This window comes from Lonchura striata, chromosome 32 (assembly GCF_050655825.1).
Source record: "Lonchura striata isolate lonStrDom1 chromosome 32, ASM5065582v1, whole genome shotgun sequence".
Lineage (NCBI taxonomy): Eukaryota > Metazoa > Chordata > Aves > Passeriformes > Estrildidae > Lonchura > Lonchura striata.
This window is the reverse complement of record NC_140734.1, coordinates 6834125-6855548: the sequence shown is the minus strand read 5'-3', so window position 1 is coordinate 6855548 and position 21424 is coordinate 6834125. Positions and strand designations below refer to the sequence as shown.

General features: G+C 55.4%; 1 protein-coding gene across 3 annotated transcripts in view; it reads left to right on the top strand.

The window, feature by feature from the left end:
- Nucleotides 1-21424, top strand: part of DLG4 (discs large MAGUK scaffold protein 4) — a 37416-nt gene that overhangs the window by 3112 nt on the left and 12880 nt on the right. For 2 of the 3 annotated variants that reach the window (XM_085564184.1, XM_085564186.1), the window contains exons 2-12: nucleotides 4619-4684; nucleotides 7181-7234; nucleotides 7891-7941; nucleotides 8560-8684; nucleotides 10682-10851; nucleotides 13568-13704; nucleotides 15171-15315; nucleotides 16241-16379; nucleotides 18063-18219; nucleotides 19477-19579; nucleotides 20537-20651. In XM_085564184.1, coding sequence (XP_085420310.1) covers nucleotides 4619-4684; nucleotides 7181-7234; nucleotides 7891-7941; nucleotides 8560-8684; nucleotides 10682-10851; nucleotides 13568-13704; nucleotides 15171-15315; nucleotides 16241-16379; nucleotides 18063-18219; nucleotides 19477-19579; nucleotides 20537-20651 — 1262 coding nt within the window. The remainder of the gene's footprint in view (nucleotides 1-4618; nucleotides 4685-7180; nucleotides 7235-7890; nucleotides 7942-8559; nucleotides 8685-10681; nucleotides 10852-13567; nucleotides 13705-15170; nucleotides 15316-16240; nucleotides 16380-18062; nucleotides 18220-19476; nucleotides 19580-20536; nucleotides 20652-21424) is intronic. The other variant, XM_085564185.1, reaches the window with a different exon arrangement.

The following is a 21424-nucleotide window of genomic DNA, read 5'->3' as shown; positions in this document are numbered from 1 at the left end:
CCAAAATTGGCCCTAAAAATCCCAAAATGAGCTTTAAAAACTCCAAAATTTGCCCTAAAACCAAAATCGGCCCTAAAATCCCCAAAATTGCTCTAAAACCCCCCAAATCCCCCAAATCGATCCCAAATCCCCGAAATTTGGCCCCAAATGGCACCAAGAGCCCCAAAATCCCCAAAATTGGTCCCAAAATCCCCAAAATCTGCAGAAATTCTCCTAAAATCTGCAGGAATTGGGAAAAATTCTCCCGAAATTTCTGAAATTCACATGAAACGCCCAAAATTCACCTGAAATCCCCAAAATTCACCTGAATTTCCCAAAAATTCACCTTAAATCGCAAAAATTCACCTGAACCTCCCAAAATTCACCTGAATTCTCCCAAAATTCACCTGAATTTCCTAAAATTCACCTTAAACTCTTAAAATTCACCTAAAATCCCCCAAATTCTCCTGATTTCCCAAAAATTCACCTTTAATCCCCCAAAATTCACTGGAATTCCCAAAAATTCACCTTAAATCCCCCAAAATTCACCTTGAACCCCAAAATTTCACCTTAAATCCCAAAAAAATTCACCTAAAACCCCAAAAATTCACCTGAAAGCCCCAAAATTCACCCAAAATTCACCTGAACCTCCCAAAATTCACCCGAATCCCCAAAATTTCACCTGAAATCCCCAAAATTCTCCCGAGATTCTCCTGAATCTCCCCAAAATTCACCTTAAATCCCCCAAAATTCACCTGAATTTCCCCAAAATTCACCTTAAACCCCCCCAAAATTCGCATTAAATCCCAAAATTCACCTTTAATCCCCAAAATCCCTCCAGGATTGGCCCGGACATCCCAAAATCCGCCGGAATTCTCCAAAATCGACCCAAACCTCCCAAAAATCCTCCCAAAATTCCGCTGAAATCCCCCAAAAATTCCCCCCCCCCCCAATTCCTTCTTCCATCCCTGAGTTCCCCTCAGGAATCCCCAAATTCCCCCAAAATTCCCCAGAATTCCCCCCAAAATCCCACAAAATTCCCCATAATCTCTCCAAAATCCCCCAAAATTCCCCCAAAATCCCCGAAAATTCTCCTGAAATCCCCCAAAAATCCCTCAAATTCCCCCATAATTCCCCCGAAATTCCCAAAAATTTCCCAAAAATTCCCCAAAACCCCTCAAAATTCCCCCAAAAATTCCCCCAAAATCCCCCCAAACCCCCCAAAATCCCCCCAAAATCCCCCCAAAATCCCCAAATCCCCCAAAATTCCCCCAAAATCCCCCAAATTCCCCCAAAATCCCCCCAAATTCCCCCAAAATCCCCCAAAATTCCCACGCCGTTGCCCCGGCGACCGAGCCCCGCCCCCTCCCCCCGCGCTGTTCCCAGGCCGCGCCCCCTCCCCCCGCGTTGCCATGGCAACGCCTTCCCGCGCTCGTTGCCATGGCGGCGGCGCGCCAAAAGCGGCGGCCCCGCCCACTCGGCCCCGCCCACGTGACCGCCGGGCGGCGCGCGTCGCCGTGGAGACGGCGAGGGGGCGTGGCCTGAGCCAGGGGGCGTGGCCTGAGCCAGGGGGCGTGGCCTGAGCGAGGGGGGGCGGGTCCGGGGGCTCGGAGGGGTCACACGAGGACAGGAACGGGGGGGGGGTTTGGGGGTCCTGGGGGTCTTTTTGGGGCAATTCTCGCTGGTTTTGGGGGTCCTGAGTCTCATTTTGGGGGTCCTGCGGGTCGTTTTGGGGTCCTGGGCGCCGTTTTGGAGCAATTCTCGCTGGTTTTGGGGGTCCTGGTGGTCTTTTTGGGGCAATTCTCGCTGGTTCTGGGGGTCCTGGGGATCGTTTTGGGGGTCCTGGGGGTCGTTTTGGGGTCCTGGGCGCCGTTTTGGGGCAATTCTCGCTGGTTTTGGGGGTCCTGAGTCTCATTTTGGGGGTCCTGAGTCTCATTTTGGGGGTCCTGAGTCTCATTTTGGGGGTCCTGGGCGCCGTTTTGGGGCAATTCTCGCTGGTTCTGGGGGTCCCGAGGCTCCTTTTGGGGGTCTTGGGGTGGTCCTGGGGGGTCCTGGGGATCGTTTTGGGGTCCTGGTGCTCCTCCTGATGGTTTTGGGGGTCTGGGGTCCCTCGGACCCCTCTCGTTGATTTTTGGGGTCCCTCCGAATGGTTTTGGGGGTCCCGGGGGTCTCTCTGTGACCCTGGGGGTCCCGGGGGTCTCTGTGATTTTTGGGGTCTCTCTGGCCCCTCTCTGTGATTTTTGGGGGGTCCTGGGGATCGTTTTGGGGTCCTGGTGCACCTCCCGATGGTTTTGGGGGTCTGGGGGGTCTCGGACCCCTCTCGATGATTTTTGGGGTCCCTGTCGATGGTTTTGGGGGGTCCCGGAGGGTCTTTCTGTGACCCTGGGGGTCCCTGGAGTCTCTCTGGGCCCCTTTTGATGATTTTGGGGGGGGGGGGGGTCCTTGGGGTATTTTGGGGGTCCCGGGGATATTTGGGGGGTCCCGGATTGTTCCCAGCCCCCCCCGAACCCCCCCCGAGCCCCTCCCCCCCCTTTATCCCCTCCCCCCCCGTTAATCCCCGCTAATCCCGGATCCTCCGGGGGGGGTCCCGGTGCACCGGGGGGGGTCCCGGGGTTATTTTGGGGGGTCCCGGGGATATTTGGGGGGTCCCAGGGATATCTGAGGGTCCCGGGGGAATTTGGGGGTCCCGGATCGCCCCTCCCCCCCCTTTATCCCCTCCCCCCCGTTAATCCCCGCTAATCCCGGATCCACCGGGGGGGGGTCCCGGTACACCGGGGGGGGTCCCGGGGTTATTTGGGGGGTCCCGGCTGTGTTTTGGGGGATTCCGGGGATATTTGGGGGGTCCCGGGTGTATTTTGGGGGTCCCGGATCATTCTCGGACCCCCCCCGAGCCCCTCCCCCCCGTTATCCCCTCCCCCCCGTTAATCCCCGCTAATCCCGGATCCTCCGGGGGGGGTCCCGGTACACCGGGGGGGGTCCCGGTGGTATTTTGGGGGTCCCGGGGATATTTGGGGGTCCCGGGGGGGGTCCCGGGTGTATTTTGGGGGTCCCGGATCATTCTCGGACCCCCCCCAGCCCCTCCTCCCCGTTATCCCCTCCCCCCCGTTAATCCCCGCTAATCCCGGATCCTCCGGGGGGGGTCCCGGTGCCCGGGGGGGGTCCCGGGGGTCCCGGGGGGGCCGATGGCGGGAGCGGCCCCGGCCCCGTTGGGTTCGGGGGTCCCGGGGGGGGTCCCGGGCTGCGGGGGGGGGTCCCGGGGGGGTCCCGGCTGTTTCTCGCCGCTGCTGTGCCAGTGCCGCCTGGTCTGGAGGGACCGGAGCCTCTCGCTGGCCTTCGGCTGCAAGGTGGGACGGACTGGGGGGGACTGGGACGGACTGGGACAGACTGGGACGGACTGGGACGGACTGGGGGGGACTGGGACGGACTGGGACGGACTGGGAGGGGGAAAAATGGGGAAAAACGGAGAAAAAATGGCCAAAAAAGGGTTAAAAATGGAGAAAAAACGGGGGAAATGGGGATTTGGGGTTACTGGTTTGTACTGGTTTGTACTGGGAGGGACTGAAGGGGGACTGGGACAGACTGGGATGAACTGGGACAGACTGGGAGGGACTGGGAAGGGGCAAGAACCGGGAAAAACTGGGAAAAAACGCAGAAAAAATGGCCAAAAAAGGGTTAAAAACGGAGAAAAAACGGGGGAAATGGGGATTTGGGGTTACTGGTTTGTACTGGTTTGTACTGGGAGGGACTGGAGGGGGACTGGGATGAACTGGGATGAACTGGGAAGGGGCACTGGGAGCACTGGGAGCGGCTCGGGAGGGACCGGAGCCTCTCGCTGGCCTTCGGCTGCAAGGTGGGACGGACTGGGGGGACTGGGACAGACTGGGACGGACTGGGAGGGACTGGGACGGACTGGGACGGACTGGGAGGGACTGGGACGGACTGGGACGGACTGGGAGGGACTGGGAGGGACTGGGACGGACTGGGGGGGACTGGGAAGGGGCAAAAACCGGGAAAAACTGGGAAAAACACAGAAAAAATGGCAAAAAAAGGGTTAAAAACGGAGGAAAAAATGGAGAAATGGGGATTTGGGGTTACTGGTTTGTTCTGGGAGGGACTGGGAGGGGATTTGGGGGCACTGGGAGGGACTGGGATGAACTGGGAGCACTGGGAATAGCACTGGACCATACTGGGAGCACCGGGACCCCCCAGTTCCATACTGGGACCCCCCAGTTCCATACTGGGAGCACTGGAGCCCCCCAGTTCCATACTGGGACCCCCCAGTTCCATACTGGGAGCACTGGAGCCCCCCAGTTCCATACTGGGACCCCCCAGTTCCATACTGGGACCCCCCAGTTCTATACTGGGACCCCCCAGTTCCATACTGGGAGCACTGGGACCCCCAGTTCCATACTGGGACTCCCCAGTTCCATACTGGGACTCACCAGTTCCATACTGGGAGCACCGGGACCCTCCCAGTTTAATCCTGTCCAATCCCCAAATCCCAAACTGGGATTGACTGGGATCAACTGGGCGTGGCCGTCGCGCCGCCCTCATTTGCATAAACAATAAAAATTTACATAAACGTGCCGATTTCTCACACCGCTTGGCATAAATCTGCATAAATTTGCATACATTGCAGAAATACCGGTACCAAGATGAGGACAGCCCCCCCCTGGAGCAGAGCCCCGCCCACCTGCCCAGCCAGGTAAGCCCCGCCCACCCGGGAGGCCACGCCCCTTTTGGAGCAAATTACCATATATGGAGAGACCACGCCCCTTTTAGAGGCCACGCCCCTTTTGGGACCAAAATTACCATATGTGGAGAGGCCACACCCACTTTAGAGGCCACACCCCTTTTTTGGGGACAGGTAATGCCCAAATATGGTCAGGCCACGCCCCTTTTTGGGACCAAAATTACCATATGTGGAGAGGCCACACCCACTTTAGAGGCCACGCCCCCTTTTTTGGGGACAGGTAATGCCCAAATATGGTCAGGCCACGCCCCTTTTTGGGGCAAAAATTACCATATTTGGAGAGGCCACACCCACTTTAGAGGCCACACCCCTTTTTGGACAGGTAATGCCCAAATATGGACAGGCCACGCCCCCTTTTTGGGGACAGGTAATGCCCAAATATGGTCAGGCCACGCCCCCTTTTTGGGGGACAGGTAATGCCCAAATATGGTCAGGCCACGCCCCCTTTTTGGCAAATTACCATATATGGAGAAGCCACGCCCCCTTATAGAGGCCACGCCTTTTTTAAAACTGGCAACGTCCAAATTTTGTCAGGCCACGCCCCTTTTAGAGGCCACGCCCCTTTGAGAGCCATGTGATGTCCAAATATGGTCAGGCCACGCCCCTTTTATAGAGACCACGCCCCCTTGGGGACAGGTAATGCCCATATAAGGACAGGCCACACCCCCTTTAGAGGCCACGCCCCTTTTTTGACTGACAATGTCAAAATTTGTCAGGCCACGCCCCCTTTTAGAGACCACGCCCCTTTTGGGCGGGCACCGCCCAATTATGATCAGGCCACGCCCCCCTTTTAGGTGCCCAATGCCCAAATCAGTTCAGGCCACGCCCCCTTTTAGAGACCACGCCCCTTTTTGACCAGCAATGCCCAAATATGGTCATGCCACGCCCCATTTTAGAAGCCACGCCCCCTTTTTGGATGGTCAATGTCCAAATTTTGTCAGGCCACGCCCCCTTTTAGAAGCCACGCCCCCTTTTTGGATGGTCAATGCCCAGATATTGTCAGGCCACGCCCCCTTTTAGAAGCCACGCCCCTTTGAGAGGCAATTAATGACCAAATTTTGTCAGGCCACGCCCCCTTTTAGAAGCCACGCCCCCTATAAATAGTCAATGTTCAAATACGGACAGGCCACGCCCCCTTTAGAGGCCACGCCCCTTTGAGAGGCAGGCAATGTCCAAATATGGTCAGGCCACGCCCACTTTTGGAGGCCACGCCCATTTCCGGGCTCATGATATGCTAATTTGGGAGGCCACGCCCCTTTTCGTGCTGGCCACGCCCCTTTCGGGAGGCCACCCCCACATGGGCAGCAGTGACGTCATTGTGTCGGCGATGATGTCACAATCGTGTGGATGACGTCATCGATGACATCACAGCAGGCGGGGCCAAAGAATTCGGGTCCATTTTGTGATTTGGGGGTGGAGCTTGGGGGAAATTTGGGAATTTTCAGGGATTTTGGGGGAATTCGCGAAAAAATTTGGGAAATTTGGGGAAAATTGGGGGAATATTTGGGGATTTCCGGGGGAAATTTGGGTGTTTTAGAGGAACTTTGGGGAAAAGTTGGAGAATATTTTGGAATTTGGGGAAAGTTTGGGGAAATTCGGGGACAACTTGGGAATTTGGGGAAAAAATGGGAAAATTTGGGGAATATTTGGAAATGTTAGGGAAAATTTGGGAGTTTTGGAAGAGTTTTGGGGAAAACGTGGAGAATATTTTGAGATTTTGGGGAAAATTTGGGGAGTTTTGGGGAATTTGTGGAAAAATTTGCGAATTTGGGGGGAATATTGGGGAAATTTGGGAATGTTAGAGGATTTTGTGGAAAATTGGGAAATTTGAGGGATTTTGTGGGAATTTTAGGGAAATTTGGGAGCATTTGGGACTATTTGGGAATTTTGTGGGAAATGTGGGAGTTCTGGAGGAGTTTTGGGGCAAAATTGGGAATTTTGGAGGATTTTTATGGAAATTTGGAAAATTTAGGGATTTTTGGGGAAGACACGGAAAATTGGGAGGAATTTGTGAAATATTTGGGAATTCCAAGGCATTTTTGGGGAAATTTGGGAATTTTGGGGAAATTTGGGGAAAACTTGGGAGTTCTGGAGGAGTTTTGGGCAAAACTTGGAGAATATTTTGGAATTTGGGGGAAATTTTGGGGAGTTTTGGTGAAATTTGTGGGAAAATTGAGGTATTTGTGGAAAACCTGGGAATTTTGGGAGATTTTGGGGGAAATTTGGGAATTTTGGGGGAAATTTGGGAATTTTGAGGGGCAAATTTGGAAATTTTGCTCATTTTTGTGGGAAATTTGGAGTTTTGGTCTGGAATTTTGGGGATTTTGGGTTCTTTTGGAGGGGTTGGGGTGGATTGGGGAATTTGGGGAATGTTTTGGGAATTTTTTTGGGAATTTGGGGATATTTTGGGGGGGTTTGGGGGTCTCTGACCTCCCCTCCCCCCCCCAGGCCAATTCTCCCCCCGTCATCGTCAACACCGACACCCTGGAGGCCCCGGCCTATGTGAGCCCCAAAAACCCCCAAAATCTCCCCAAAAATCCCGCCTGGAATCGCCCAAAATCCACCCCGGATCCCTCGGGAATCAGCCCCAAAATTCCCTCCAAAATCGGCCCAAAATTCCATCAAATTCCTCCAAAAATCTCCCCAAAACTCCCCCAAAATTCCCCCCAAAATTCCATCAAAATCCCTCCAAAATCACCCCAAAATTCCATCAAATTCAGCCCAAATCCAGCCCAAAATTCCATCAAAATCCCTCCAAAAATCCCTCCAAAATCACCCCAAAATTCCGTCGAATTTAGACCAAATCCAGCCCAAAATTTCCTCAAAATTCCATCAAAATCCCCCTAAAAATCACCCAAAATTCCATCGAATTCAGGCCAAAGCCAGCCCAAAATTCCTCCGAAATTCCATTAAAATTCCCTCCAAAATTCCATCAAATTTCACCCAAATCCACCCCAAAATTCCCTCCAAAATTCCTTCAAAATCCTCCCAAAATTCCCACAAAAACCCCCCAAGAATCCCCAAAATTCCCTCCAAATCCACGCCAAATAATCCTCCCCAAATCCCCCCAAATTTCCCCCAAAATCCCGCTCGAATTCACCCCAAAATCCCCCAAATTTTCTCTCAAAATCCCCAAAAATTCCCTTTTTTTTTGGCAGGTGAACGGCACCGAGGGGGAGATGGAATATGAGGAGATCACGCTGGAGAGGGTGAGATCCAAAAATCCCCAAAATGCCCCAAAATCCCCCAAAATTCCCCCGAAATCTGCCCAAAATCCATCTGGGAAACCCCAAAATCAGAGTCAGGAGCCCCAAAACCCCCTGGGAACCCCAAAATTGCCCAAAATCAGCCCAAAATTCATCTGGGAACCCCAAAAAATCCCCAAATCCACCTGGGAACCCCAAAAATTGCCCAAAATCCACTGGGGGACCCCAAAATCGCACAAAATCAGCCCAAAAATCCAAATGGGAACCCAAAAAAATCCCAAAATCCACCTGGGAACCCCAAAAATTTGGGGGGAGTTTGAGTGGGATTTTGGTGGGTTTTGGGGGGATTTGGGGTTTAAAATTTGGGGATTTTTGGGGGGATTTTTTTGGGGATTTTTTGGGGATTTTTTTGGGCTCACGGGACCCCAAAATCCATCTGGAAACCCCCCAAAAAAACCTCCTAAAATTCCCTTTTTTTGTTGTTTTTATAGGGATTTTTATGGGGTTTTTTGGGGTTTTTTTTAAATTTTTTGGAGGTTTGGCTATTCTGGGGGTTCTGGGGGTGGATTTTGGGGTTTTTTGGGGGGGTTTTGGGTCTAACAGGACCCCAAATTCCTGCAGGGAAACTCGGGTTTGGGGTTCAGCATCGCGGGGGGCACCGACAACCCCCACGTGGGGGACGACCCCGGGATCTTCATCACCAAAATCATCCCCGGGGGCGCCGCGGCCCAGGACGGGCGGCTCAGGTGAGAAATCCCAAAATCACCCCAAATTCACCCAAAAATCGGCTTCAGGACCCCCAAAAACCCCCAAAACCACCTCAAAAATCCCAAAAAACACCCCAAAAAACCCCAAAATTCACCCCAAAATCATCCCCGGGGGCGCCGCGGCCCAGGACGGGCGGCTCAGGTGAGAAATCCCAAAATCACCCCAAATTCACCCAAAAATCGGCTTCAGGACCTCCAAAACCCCTCAAAACCAGCCCCAAAAACCCCAAAATTACCCCAAGAAACCCAAAATTCACCCCAAAACCCCAAAATTCACCCCAAAATCATCCCTGGGGGTACCACAGCTCAGGACGGGCGGCTCAGGTGAGAAATCCCAAAAACTCCCAAAATTACCCAAAATCACCCCAAAATCACCCAAAACAACCCTAAAACAACCCCAAAATCATCCAAAATTACCCCAAAATTACTCAGAATTACCCCGAATCATCCAAAATTCACCCAAAATCACCTCAGTGACCCCAGGAATGGCTTCAGGACCCTCAAAAACCCCAAAATCCACCCCAGGAACCCCCAAAATCCCCAAAATTCACCCGGAATCCACCCAAAATTCAGCTCAGGACCCCCAAAAATCCACTCAGGACTTCCTAAACTCCCCAAAATTTGGGGATTTTTTCCCAAAATCCCCTGAATTTGCCCCAAACCAGAGTCAATGACAGCATCCTGTTTGTGAACGAGGCCGACGTGCGGGAGGTGCCCCAAAACTGCTCCAAATCCCCCCAAAACCTCCCCTAGAACCGCCCCAAAACAGCTCCAAACCTCCTAAAATCCCCCAAAAAATGCCCAAAATTTTGGATTTTTTCCCAAAATCCCCCGAATTTGCCCCAAACCAGAGTCAACGACAGCATCCTGTTTGTGAACGAGGCCGACGTGTGGGAGGTGCCCCAAAACTGCCCCAAATCCCCCCAAAACCTCCCCTAGAACCGCCCCGAAACGGCTCCAAACCTCCTAAAATCCCCCAAAAAATGCCCAAAACTTGCGGATTTTTTCCCAAAATCCCCATAATTTGCCCCAAACCAGAGTCAACGACAGCATCCTGTTGGTGAACGAGGCCGACGTGTGGGAGGTGCCCCAAAACTGCCCCAAATCCCCCCAAAACCTCCCCTAGAACCGCCCCAAAACAGCTCCAAACCTCCTAAAATCCCCAAAAAAATGCCCAAAACTTGCGGATTTTTTCCCAAAATGCCCCGAATTTGCCCCAAACCAGAGTCAACGACAGCATCCTGTTCGTGAACGAGGCTGATGTCCAGGAGGTGCCCCAAAACCATCCTGGAACCACCCCAAAACCTCCCCTAGAACTGCCCCAAAACAGCTCCAAACCTCCTAAAATCCCCCAAAAAATGCCCAAAACTTGCGGATTTTTTCCCAAAATCCCCTGAATTTGCCCCAAACCAGAGTCAACGACAGCATCCTGTTGGTGAACGAGGCTGATGTCCAGGAGGTGCCCCAAAACCATCCTGGAACCACCCCAAAACCTCCCCTAGAACTGCCCCAAAACAGCTCCAAACCTCCTAAAATCCCCAAAAAAATGCCCAAAACTTGCGGATTTTTTCCCAAAATGCCCCGAATTTGCCCCAAACCAGAGTCAACGACAGCATCCTGTTGGTGAACGAGGCCGACGTGTGGGAGGTGCCCCAAAACTGCCCCAAATCCCCCCAAAACCTCCCCTAGAACCGCCCCGAAACAGCTCCAAACCTCCTAAAATCCCCCAAAAAATGCCCAAAAATTTTGGCTTTTTTCCCAAAATGCCCCGAATTTGCCCCAAACCAGAGTCAACGACAGCATCCTGTTTGTGAACGAGGCTGATGTCCAGGAGGTGCCCCAAAACCATCCTGGAACCACCCCAAAACCTCCCCTAGAACCACCCCGAAACGGCTCCAAACCTCCTAAAATCCCCCAAAAAATGCCCAAAACTTGCGGATTTTTTCCCAAAATGCCCCGAATTTGCCCCAAACCAGAGTCAACGACAGCATCCTGTTTGTGAACGAGGCCGACGTGCGGGAGGTGCCGCACTCGGCGGCCGTGGAGGCGCTGAAGGAGGCCGGGGCCGTGGTTCGGCTCTACGTGATGAGGAGGAAGGTCCCGGCCGAGAGGGTGGTGGAGGTCAAGCTCATCAAAGGGCCCAAAGGTACCCCGAAAACCCCAAAATCGCCCCAAAATTCCCGAAATCCCAAAAATCCGGATCGAAATCCCCCAAATCCGGTGCGAAATCCCCGAAATCCAGTGCGAAATCTGCGAAATATGGCGCAAAATCCCCCGAAATCCGGCTCAAAATCTACGAAATCCAGCCCAAAAATCAACCTGGGGAACCCCAAAATCCACCTGGGAACACCAAAATCCACCTGGGAACACCAAAATTCCTGAAATCCCTGAAATCCACCCCAAAATCCCCAAAATCCACCCCAAAATCCTCAAAATCCAGCCCCAAATCCCCAAAACCCCCAAATCCAGCCCAAAATCCCCAAATCCAGCCCAAAATTCATCCTGGGAGCCTCAAAATCCACCTGAGGATCCCCAAAATCGACCCAAAATCCACCTGGGAACCCCAAAATCCACCTGGGAACCGCAAAATTCCTGAAATCCCTGAAATCCACCCCAAAATCCCTGAATCCAGCCCAGAATCCATCCAGGAACTCCAAGATTCCCGAAATCCACCCCAAGAACCCCAAAGTCCTCCTGGGAACCCCAAAATTGTCCTCAAGACCCAAATTTACCCCCAAATCCACCCCAGGACCCCAAAATTCCCAAAATCCCCCAAAAAATCCACCCCAGGATCCCAGAATCCACCTCGGGGACCCCAAAATTCCCTAAATCCCCCAAACTCCACCTCGGGGATCCCAAAATTTCTCCAAAATTCCCAAAATCCACCTCGGGGACCCCAAAATCCACACCAGGACCTCAAAATCCACCTTGGGGACCCCAAAATTTCCCAAATTCAGTCCAAAATTCATCCCAGGAGCCCAAAATTCTCCCAAAATTCACCTCGGGGACCCCAAAATCCCCAAAATTCACCTCGGAGACCCCAAAATTTCCCCAATTCAGCCCAAAATCCCCCCAGGAGCCCCAAATTTGGGGACATTTGGGGGCATTTTGGGAGCTCCCAAAATGGGGACAAGGGGGAGGGGACAAAGGGGGGGACACAGGGAGGTGACAATGAGAAGGTGACACAGGTGACAATGACACAGGTGACAATGAGAGGTGACACAGGTGGCACAGGTGACAATGGCAGGTGACAATGGGAGGTGACAATGAGAAGGTGACACAGGTGACAATGACACAGGTGGCACAGGTGGCACAGGTGACAATGAGAAGGTGACACAGGTGACAATGGGAGGTGACAATGAGAAGGTGACACAGGTGACAATGACACAGGTGGCACAGGTGACAAAGGTGACAATGAGAAGGTGACACAGGTGACAATGGCAGGTGACAATGGGAGGTGACACAGGTGACAAAGGTGACAATGAATGGGAGGTGACAATGGGAGGTGACACGGAGAGGTGGCACAGGTGACAATGGAAGGTGACAAAGGTGACAGTGGGAGGTGACAATGGGAGGTGACAATGGGAGGTGGCACAGGTGACAATGGCACAGGTGACAAAGGTGACAGTGGGAGGTGACAATGGGAGGTGACACAGGTGACAATGGGGGAAGGTGACAATGAAAAGGTGACAATGGGAGATGAGACCAGTGACAAAGGTGACAATGAAAAGGTGACAGTGGCAGGTGACAATGGGAGGTGACACGGGGAGGTGACACAGGTGACAATGGCACAGGTGACAATGGGAGGTGACACGGGGAGGTGACACAGGTGACAATGGCACAGGTGACAATGGGAGGTGACAATGAGAAGGTGACACGGGTGACAATGGCAGGTGACAGGACCCATGGGGGAGGTGACAAAGGGGAAGTGACAACAACATGGGGGTGACGACGGTGACGGAGGTGACACCACGGAGGGGTGACAGTGGGGGGGACGTGACAATTGGGGTGACAATGAAAGGTGACAATGGGAGGTGACAAAGGTGACAACGTGATGGAGGTGACAGAGGTGACACCACGGAGGGGTGACAGTGGTGGGGAGGTGACAATCGGGGTGACAATGAAAGGTGACAATGGGAGGTGACAAAGGGGAGGTGACAATGGGGAGGTGACAAATGTGACAACCGTGATGGAGGTGACAGAGGTGACACCACGGAGGGGTGGCAGTGGGGGGGAGGTGACAATCAGGGTGACAATGGGAGGTGACAATGGGAGGTGACAAAAGGGAGAGGTGACAAAGGGGAGGTGACAGTCGGGGGGGTGACAATGAAAGGTGACAATGGGGGTGACAATGGGGAGGTGACAAAAGGGAGGTGACAATAGGAGGTGACAAGGAGAGAACAACAACAAAAAGGAGGTGACAACGGTGACGACGGTGATGGAGGTGACAGAGGTGACACCACGGAGGGGTGACAGTGGGGGGGAGGTGACAAGAGGGGTGACAATGAAAGGTGACAATGGGGGTGACAATGGGGAGGTGACAAAAGGGAGGTGACAAAGGGGAGGTGACAAGGAAGGAACAACAACAAAAAGGAGTTGACAAAGGTGACAGCGGTGACGGAGGTGACAGCGGGGGGGGGAGGTGACAATCGGGGTGACAATGAAAGGTGACAATGGGAGGTGACAAAAGGGAGAGGTGACAAAGGGAGGTGACAATGGGAGGTGACAATGGGAGGTGACAAAAGGGAGGTGACAAGGAAGGAACAACAAAAAGGAGGTGACAAAGGTGACAGCGGTGACGGAGGTGACAGCGGGGGGTGACAGCGGGGGGGAGGTGACACCGGTGTCCCCCCGCTGGGCAGGTCTGGGGTTCAGCATCGCGGGGGGCGTGGGCAACCAGCACATCCCGGGGGACAACAGCATCTACGTCACCAAGGTCATCGAGGGGGGGGCGGCGCACAAGGACGGGCGGCTGCAGGTCGGGGACAAGATCCTGGCCGTGAGTTGGGGACACCGGGGACACCGGGGGGACACCGGGAGGGTGGGGACACCGGGGACACCGGGGGAGATGGGGACATCGGGGGGATGGGGACACCGGGGACACCGGGGGGACATCGGGAGGGTGGGGACATCGGGGACACCGGGGGGACACCGGGGGGGTGGGGACATCGGGGACACCGGGGGGACATGGGGGGGGTGGGGACACCGGGGACATCGGGGGGATGGGGACATCAGGGGGGATGGGGACATTGGGGACACCGGGGGGACATCAGGGGGATGGGGACACTGGGGACACCGGGGGGACATCAGGGGGATGGGGACATCAGGGACACCGGGGGAGATGGGGACATTGGGGGTGTTGGGGACATTGGGGACATCGGGGGGGTTTGGGGACATCAGGGGGGATGGGGACATCGGGGACACTGGGGACACCGGGGGTGTTTGGGACATTGGGGACATTGGGGGTTAAAGGGCAACTGGGGACATTGGGGACATGAGGGGGGATGGGGACATCGGGGACACCGGGGGAGATGGGGACATTGGGGACATTGGAGGGGTTGGGGACATCAGGGACATCGGGGACACTTGGGGGTGTTGGGGACATTGGGGACATCAGGGGGTGGGGACATCAGGGGGATTGGGGACATTGGGGAGGTTGGGGACATCGGGGACATTGGGGACATTGAGGCAATTTTGGGGCACTGGGGACATTCAGGGACTTTGGGGAGTTTTTGGGATATTTGGGACATTGGGGACATCGGGGCATTGGGGACATTTGGGGACATTGGGGGGATTTTGGGGATGTCGAGGACATTGGGGGGCGGGTGGCCAAGGTGGGGCGGTGGCATTGCTGTCCCCATGTCCCCTCCCTGTGTCCGCGTGTCCCCAGATCCTCTGGCCTCAATGTCCCCAATGTCCCCAGTGTCCCCAATGTCCCCAAAATGTCCCCATGTTCCTGCTGTCCCCAATGTCCCCAATCCCCTCAATGTCCCCGATGTCCCCAATACCCCAAAATCTCCCCAATGTCCCCAGTGTCCCCAAACCCCCCAAATGTCCCCAGTGTCCCCAACGTCTCCGATGTCCCCAGGTGAACAACGTCAGCCTGGAGGACGTCATGAACAATGTCCCCAATCCTCCCAATGTCCCCGATGTCTCCAATGTCCCCAGTGTCCCCAATCCCCTCAATGTCCCCAATGTCCCCAATACCCCAAAATCTCCCCAATGTCCCCAGTGTCCTCAATGTCCCCAACGTCCCCAACGTCTCCGATGTCCCCAGGTGAACAACGTCAGCCTGGAGGACGTCATGAACAATGTCCCCAATCCTCTCAATGTCCCCATGTCTCCAATGTCCCCAGTGTCCCCAATCCCCTCAATGTCCCCAATGTCCCCAATACCCCAAAATCTCCCCAATGTCCCCAGTGTCCTCAATGTCCCCAACGTCCCCAACGTCCCCGATGTCCCCAGGTGAACAACGTCAGCCTGGAGGACGTCATGCACGAGGACGCGGTGGCGGCGCTGAAGAACACCTACGACGTGGTGTACCTGCGCGTGGCCAAGGCCACCGTGCCCGGCCTCGGGGACAGCTACGGGCCACCCGACGTCACCGGCTGTGAGCGCCGCACCGGGGACACCGGGGACACCGGGGACATCATGGGGGTTGGGACATTTGGGGACATTGAGAGGGAGATTGGGGCGACTGGGGACATTGGGGGGATTGGGGGGATTGGGGACATTGGGGATACCGGGGGGTTGGGGACATTTGGGGGATTGGGGACATTTGGGGACATTGGAGGGGTTGGGGACACCAGGGGGATTGGGGACACTGGGGACATTAAGGGGATAGAGGACATTGAGGGGGACTGGAGGGGTTGGGGACACTGGGGACATTGAGGGGATTGGGGACATCAGAGATTTGAGGACATTTGGGACATTGAGGACACTGGGGACATTGGGGACATCAGGGATTTGGGGACACTGGGGGGATCTGGGGACATTGGAGCCATTGTGGACACTGGGGACTCTGGGGACTTTGGGGACTTTGGGGACACTGGGGGGATTTGGGGACATTGGGGACATTGGGAACTTTGGGGACATTGGGGACACTGGGGGGATTTGGGGACATTGGGGACATTGGGAACTTTGGGGACATTGCGGACACTGGGGGGATTTGGGGACATTGTGGGAGGGACATCAGTGGTGGGACTCCCCACCCCGTCCTTGTGTCCCTGTCCTTGTCCCCAGTGTCCCCAAATGTCCCTTTGCGTCCCTTTATCCCCAAATGTCCTAAACTTCCTCAGTGTCCCCAAATGTCCCCAACTGTCCCCAACTGTCCCCAGTTGTCCCCAAATATCCCCAACCCCCCTGGACTTGGAGCTGCCTCCCCTGATCTCCCCATCCTCGGTGTCCCCGATGTCCCTTGGTGTCCCCAATGTCACAAATGTCCTCGATTCCTCTGATACCTCCCCGTGTCCCTGCTGTCCCCAACTGTCTCCTGATGTCCCCAACTGTCCCCAACTGTCCCCAACTGTCCCCAGCCTACTCGGCCCACCTGGACTCGGAGCTGCCCCCCCAGAGCTTCCTGGGCCCCGAGTTCCCCCCGGCGCTGACCCCGACGTCCCCGCGGCGCTTCTCGCCCGGCCCCAAGGAGCTGCTGCCCGACGACGACGTCCCCAGGTCTGTCCCCAAGGGTCACCAAGGGTCCCCAAGGGTCACCAAGGGTCACCAAGGGTCACCAAGGGTCCCCAAGAGTCACCAAGGGTCACCAAGGGTCACTGATGTCCCCAAGGGTCACCAAGGGTCACCAAGGGTCCCCAGGGGTCACTCAGGGGTGTCCCCATGGCGCTTCTCGCCCGGCCCCAAGGAGCTGCTGCCCGACGACGACGTCCCCAGGTCTGTCCCCAAGGGTCACCAAGGGTCACCAAGGGTCCTCAAGGGTCACCAAGGGTCACCAAGGGTCCCCAAGGGTCACTCAGAGTCCCCAAGGGTCACTCAGGGGTGTCCCCAAGTGTCACCAAGGGTCACCAAGGGTCACTGATGTCCCCAAGGGTCACTCAGGGGTGTCCCCAAGGCCCTTCTCGCCCAGCCCCAAGGAGCTGCTGCCCAATGACGTCCCCAGGTCTGTCCCCAAGGGTCACCAAGTGTCCCCAAGGGTCACCAAGGGTCCCCAAGGGTCACTGATGTCCCCAAGGGTCACTGATGTCCCCAGGGGTCACTCAGGGGTGTCCCCAAGGCCCTTCTCGCCCAGCCCCAAGGAGCTGGTGCCCAACGATGACGTCACCAGGTCTGTCCCCAGGGCTGTCCCCAGATGTCGTCCCCAGGTGTCCCCAGTGTCCCCAAATGTCCCCAGGTGTACCCAGGGCTGTCCCCAGTGTCCCCAAACTGGTCCCACCCCACCCAGGGGCTCCCCAAGGTGAACAAGGTCAGCCTGGAGGACGTCGTCCGTGATGTCCCCAACGTCCCCAGTGTCCCCAATCCCCCAAATCCCCAAATGTCCCCAACCTCCTCAATGTCCCCAATGTCCCCAACTCTCCCAGTACTCCCAAATCCTCCCTTTGTCACAAATGTCCCCAGTGTCCCCAAATCCCCAGATGTCCCCAATGTCCCCAGTGTCCCCAACATCCCCAATGTCCCCAATCCCCCCCAGTGTCCCTGATGTCCCCAATGTCCCCAAATGTCCCCAACGTCCCCCCAAGGTTCCCAAAGTCCTCAATCCCCCCAGTGTCCCCAGTGTCCCCAGTGTCCCCAACGCCCCCAAATGTCCCCAACATCCCCGACGTCTCCAACGTCCCCAACGTCCCCAGTGTCCCCAATGTCCCAAATCCCCCCAATGTCCCCAATGTCCCCAACTCTCCCAGTACGCCCAAATCCTTCTTTTATCACAAATGTCCCCAAATCCCCAAATGTCCCCAATGTCCCCAATCCCCCCAATGTCCCCCATTGTCCCCAACGTCCCCAACGTCCCCAATGTCCCCAATGTCCCCAACGTCCCCAATCCCCCCAATGTCCCCAACGTCCCCAATGTCCCCAATGTCCCCAAATGTCCCCAATGTCCCCAACGTCCCCAACATCCCCAAAGTCCCCAACGTCCCCAACATCCCCATTGTCCCCAATGTCCCCAACGTCCCCAAATGTCCCCAATCCCCCCAATGTCCCCCCAATGTCCCCAACGTCCCCAACATCCCCATTGTCCCCAACGTCCCCAATGTCCCCAATGTCCCCAATGTCCCCAGTGTCCCCAAATGTCCCCAATCCCCCCATTGTCCCCAACGTCCCCAACGTCCCCAATCCCCCCATTGTCCCCAACGTCCCCACTGTCCCCAACGTCCCCAACGTCCCCGCTGTCCCCGCTGTCCCCAGGGACCCGCGGCGCATCGTGATCCCGCGCGGCTCCACCGGGCTGGGCTTCAACATCGTGGGGGGGGAGGACGGCGAGGGGATCTTCATCTCCTTCATCCTCGCCGGCGGCCCGGCCGACCTCAGCGGGGAGCTGCGCAAGGGCGACCAGATCCTCTCGGTGGGTGACACTGGGGACACCCGGGGACACTTGGGGACACCTGGGGACACCGGCCGGGGCGGTGGAACGAGGCACTTTGGGGATTTTTTGGGGTTTTTTTGGGATTTTTGGTCATCACCATCATCATCCTCACCATTCAAACTTGTCCTGGGTCACCCCCAGAGTGTCACTGGGGTGTCACACCCTCCTGGTGGCACTTGGGGACACTTGGGGGCACTTGGGGACACCGGCCGGGGCGGTGGAACGAGGCACTTTGGGGTTTTTTTTGGGGTTTTTTTGGGATTTTTGGTCATCAGCATCATCATCCTCATCATGAGAAAGGGTCCCAGGCCACCCCCAGAGTGTCCCTGAGGTGTCACAACCCCCTGGTGGCACTTGGGGACACCTGGGGACACCTGGGGACACCGGCTGGGTTGGTGGAATGGGGCGCTTTGGGGTTTTTTTGGGGTTTTTTGGGGTTTTTTTTTGGGTTTTTGGTCACCACCGTCATCATCCTCATCATGGGAAGGGGTCTCAGATCATCTCTGGTGTCCCCTGAGTGTCCCCAGATGTCCCCCAGATGTCCCCAAATGTCATTTTTCCCCCACTTTCCCCCCCAATTTTCCCCCAATTTTCCCCCATTTCCCCATTCCCTCGCTGTCCCCCAGTGCCACCGCATGTCCCCAAATGCCACCGCATGTCCCCAAATGTCCTTTTTTCCCCAATTTCCCCTCAATTTTCCCCCATTTCCCCCCCATTTCCCCATCCCATCATTGTCCCCAAGTGCCACCCCCATGTCCCCAAATATCCCCAAATGTTCTTTTTTCCCCAATTTCCCCCAATTTCCGCTCAATTTTTCCCCATTTTCCCCCCATTTCCACATCCCATCATTGTCCCCAAATGCCACCCCTGTGTCCCCAAGTGCCACCCCTGTGTCCCCAGGTGCCACCCTGTGTCCCCAAATGTCATTTTCCCCCAATTTTCCCCATTTTTCCCCATTTCCCCATCCCATCATTATCCCCGAGTGCCACCGTGTGTCCCCGAGTGCCACCGCGTGTCCCCAGATGTCCCCAGCTGTCCCCGAGTGCCACCGCGTGTCCCCAGATGTCCCCAAATGTCCTTTTTTCCCCAATTTCCCCCCATTTTCCCCCATTTCCCCATCCCATCATTGTCCCCGAGTGCCACCGCGTGTCCCCAGCTGTCTCCAGCTGTCCCCAAGTGCCACCGCTGTCCCCAGCTGTCCCCAGCTGTCCCCGAGTGCCACCGCTGTCCCCGCAGGTGAACGGCGTGGATCTGCGCGGGGCCACCCACGAGCAGGCGGCGCTGGCGCTGAAGAACGCCGGCCAGTCGGTGACGATCGTGGCGCAGTACCGGCCCGAAGGTGACAGCTGTCCTCGATGTCCCCAAGTGTCCCCGAGGGTCACCAAATGTCCCCGAGGGTCACCAAGTGTCCCCAAGGGTCACCGAGGGTCACCAAGGGTCCTCCGGTGTCCCCGAATGTCCCCAAGGGTCACCAAAGTGTCCCTGATGTCCCCAAGGGTCACCAAAGTGTCCCCAAGGGTCACCGAGGGTCCTCAAATGTCCCCAAGGGTCACCGAGGGTCACCAAATGTCCCCGAGGGTCCCCAAGTGTCCCCAAGGGTCACCGAGGGTCACCAAGGGTCCTCCAGTGTCCCCGAATGTCCCCAAGGATCACCAAAGTGTCCCTGATGTCCCCAAGGGTCCCCAGATGTTCCCAAATGTCCCCAAGGGTCCTCAAATGTCCCCAAGGGTCACCGAGGGTCACCAAATGTCCCCGAGGGTCCCCAAGGGTCCCCAAGGGTCCCCAAGGGTCACCAAATGTCCCCAAGGGTCCCCAAGGGTCCCCAAGGGTCCCCAAGGGTCACCAAGGGTCACCAAGGGTCACCAAATGTCCTCGAGTGTCCCCAAGGGTCACCAAGGGTCCCCAAGGGTCACCAAATGTCCCCGAGGGTCACCAAGGGTCACCAAATGTCCTCGAGTGTCCCCAAGGGTCCCCAATGTCCCTGAGGGTCACCGAGGGTCCCCAAGGGTCACCAAAAGTCCCCCAAATGTCCTTCAATGTCCTGGATCCCCCAAACACCCCAAAATTCGGGATTTTCCCAAAATCCCGGGAATTCACCCCAAAATCCCGTTTCAGAGTACGGCCGCTTCGAGGCCAAGAGCCTCCAAATATTCCCAAAATATTCCTAAAAAAACCCCCAAAAATCCCCCAAAATCCCCAAATATCCCAAATCCCCTCCATGTCCTGAATCCCCCAATGACGCCAAAATTGGGGATTTTCCCAAAATCCCGGGAATTCACCCCAAATTCCCTTTCAGAGTACGGCCGCTTCGAGGCCAAGATCCACGACCTGCGGGAGCAGCTCCTGAGCAGCAGCCTCGGCTCCGGCAGCGCCTCCCTGCGCAGCGACCCCAAGCGCGGCTTCTACGTCCGGTGGGGACACTGGGGACACTTGGGGACATTTGGGGACATTTGGGGACACTGGGGACATTTGGGGACATTTGGGGACATCTGGGGACATTTGGGGGATCTCGAATTTTGGGGGTTTTTGGGGCTTTTTGGGGTTTTTTTCTGAATTTTTGCGATTTTTTGGTGAATTTTTGTGATTTTTTGGTGAATTTTTGGCCGTTTTTTCCATGATTTTTTCCTGTGATTTTTCACAATTGGGAGATTCGGGATCTTGGGGACATTTGGGGACATTTGGGGACATTTGGGGGATTTCGAATTTTGGGGGTTTTTGGGGTTTTTTGGGGTTTTTTTGTGAATTTTTGCGATTTTTTTCTGAATTTTTGTGATTTTTTTGGTGAATTTTTGTGATTTTTTGGTGAATTTTTGGCCGTTTTTTCCATGATTTTTTCCTGTGATTTTTCACAATTGGGAGATTCGGGATCTTGGGGACATTTGGGGACATTTGGGGACATTTGGGAACATTTGGAAGAGTTCTGCGATATTTGAGACATTGAAGGATACTGGGCTAAACTGGTTCATACTGGTTCATACTGGTTCATACTGGTTCATACTGGGATGACCCCAGGAAGGTGACAAAGGTGACACAAGGTGACAGAGGTGACACAAAGGTGACAAAAAGGTGACAGAGGTGACAATGCCACCCCAGGGTATGAAAAGTCCAAGGATGTGGGGATGGGAATGGGGACACTGGGATGAACTGGGATGAACTGGGATGAACTGGGATGAACTGGGACAAA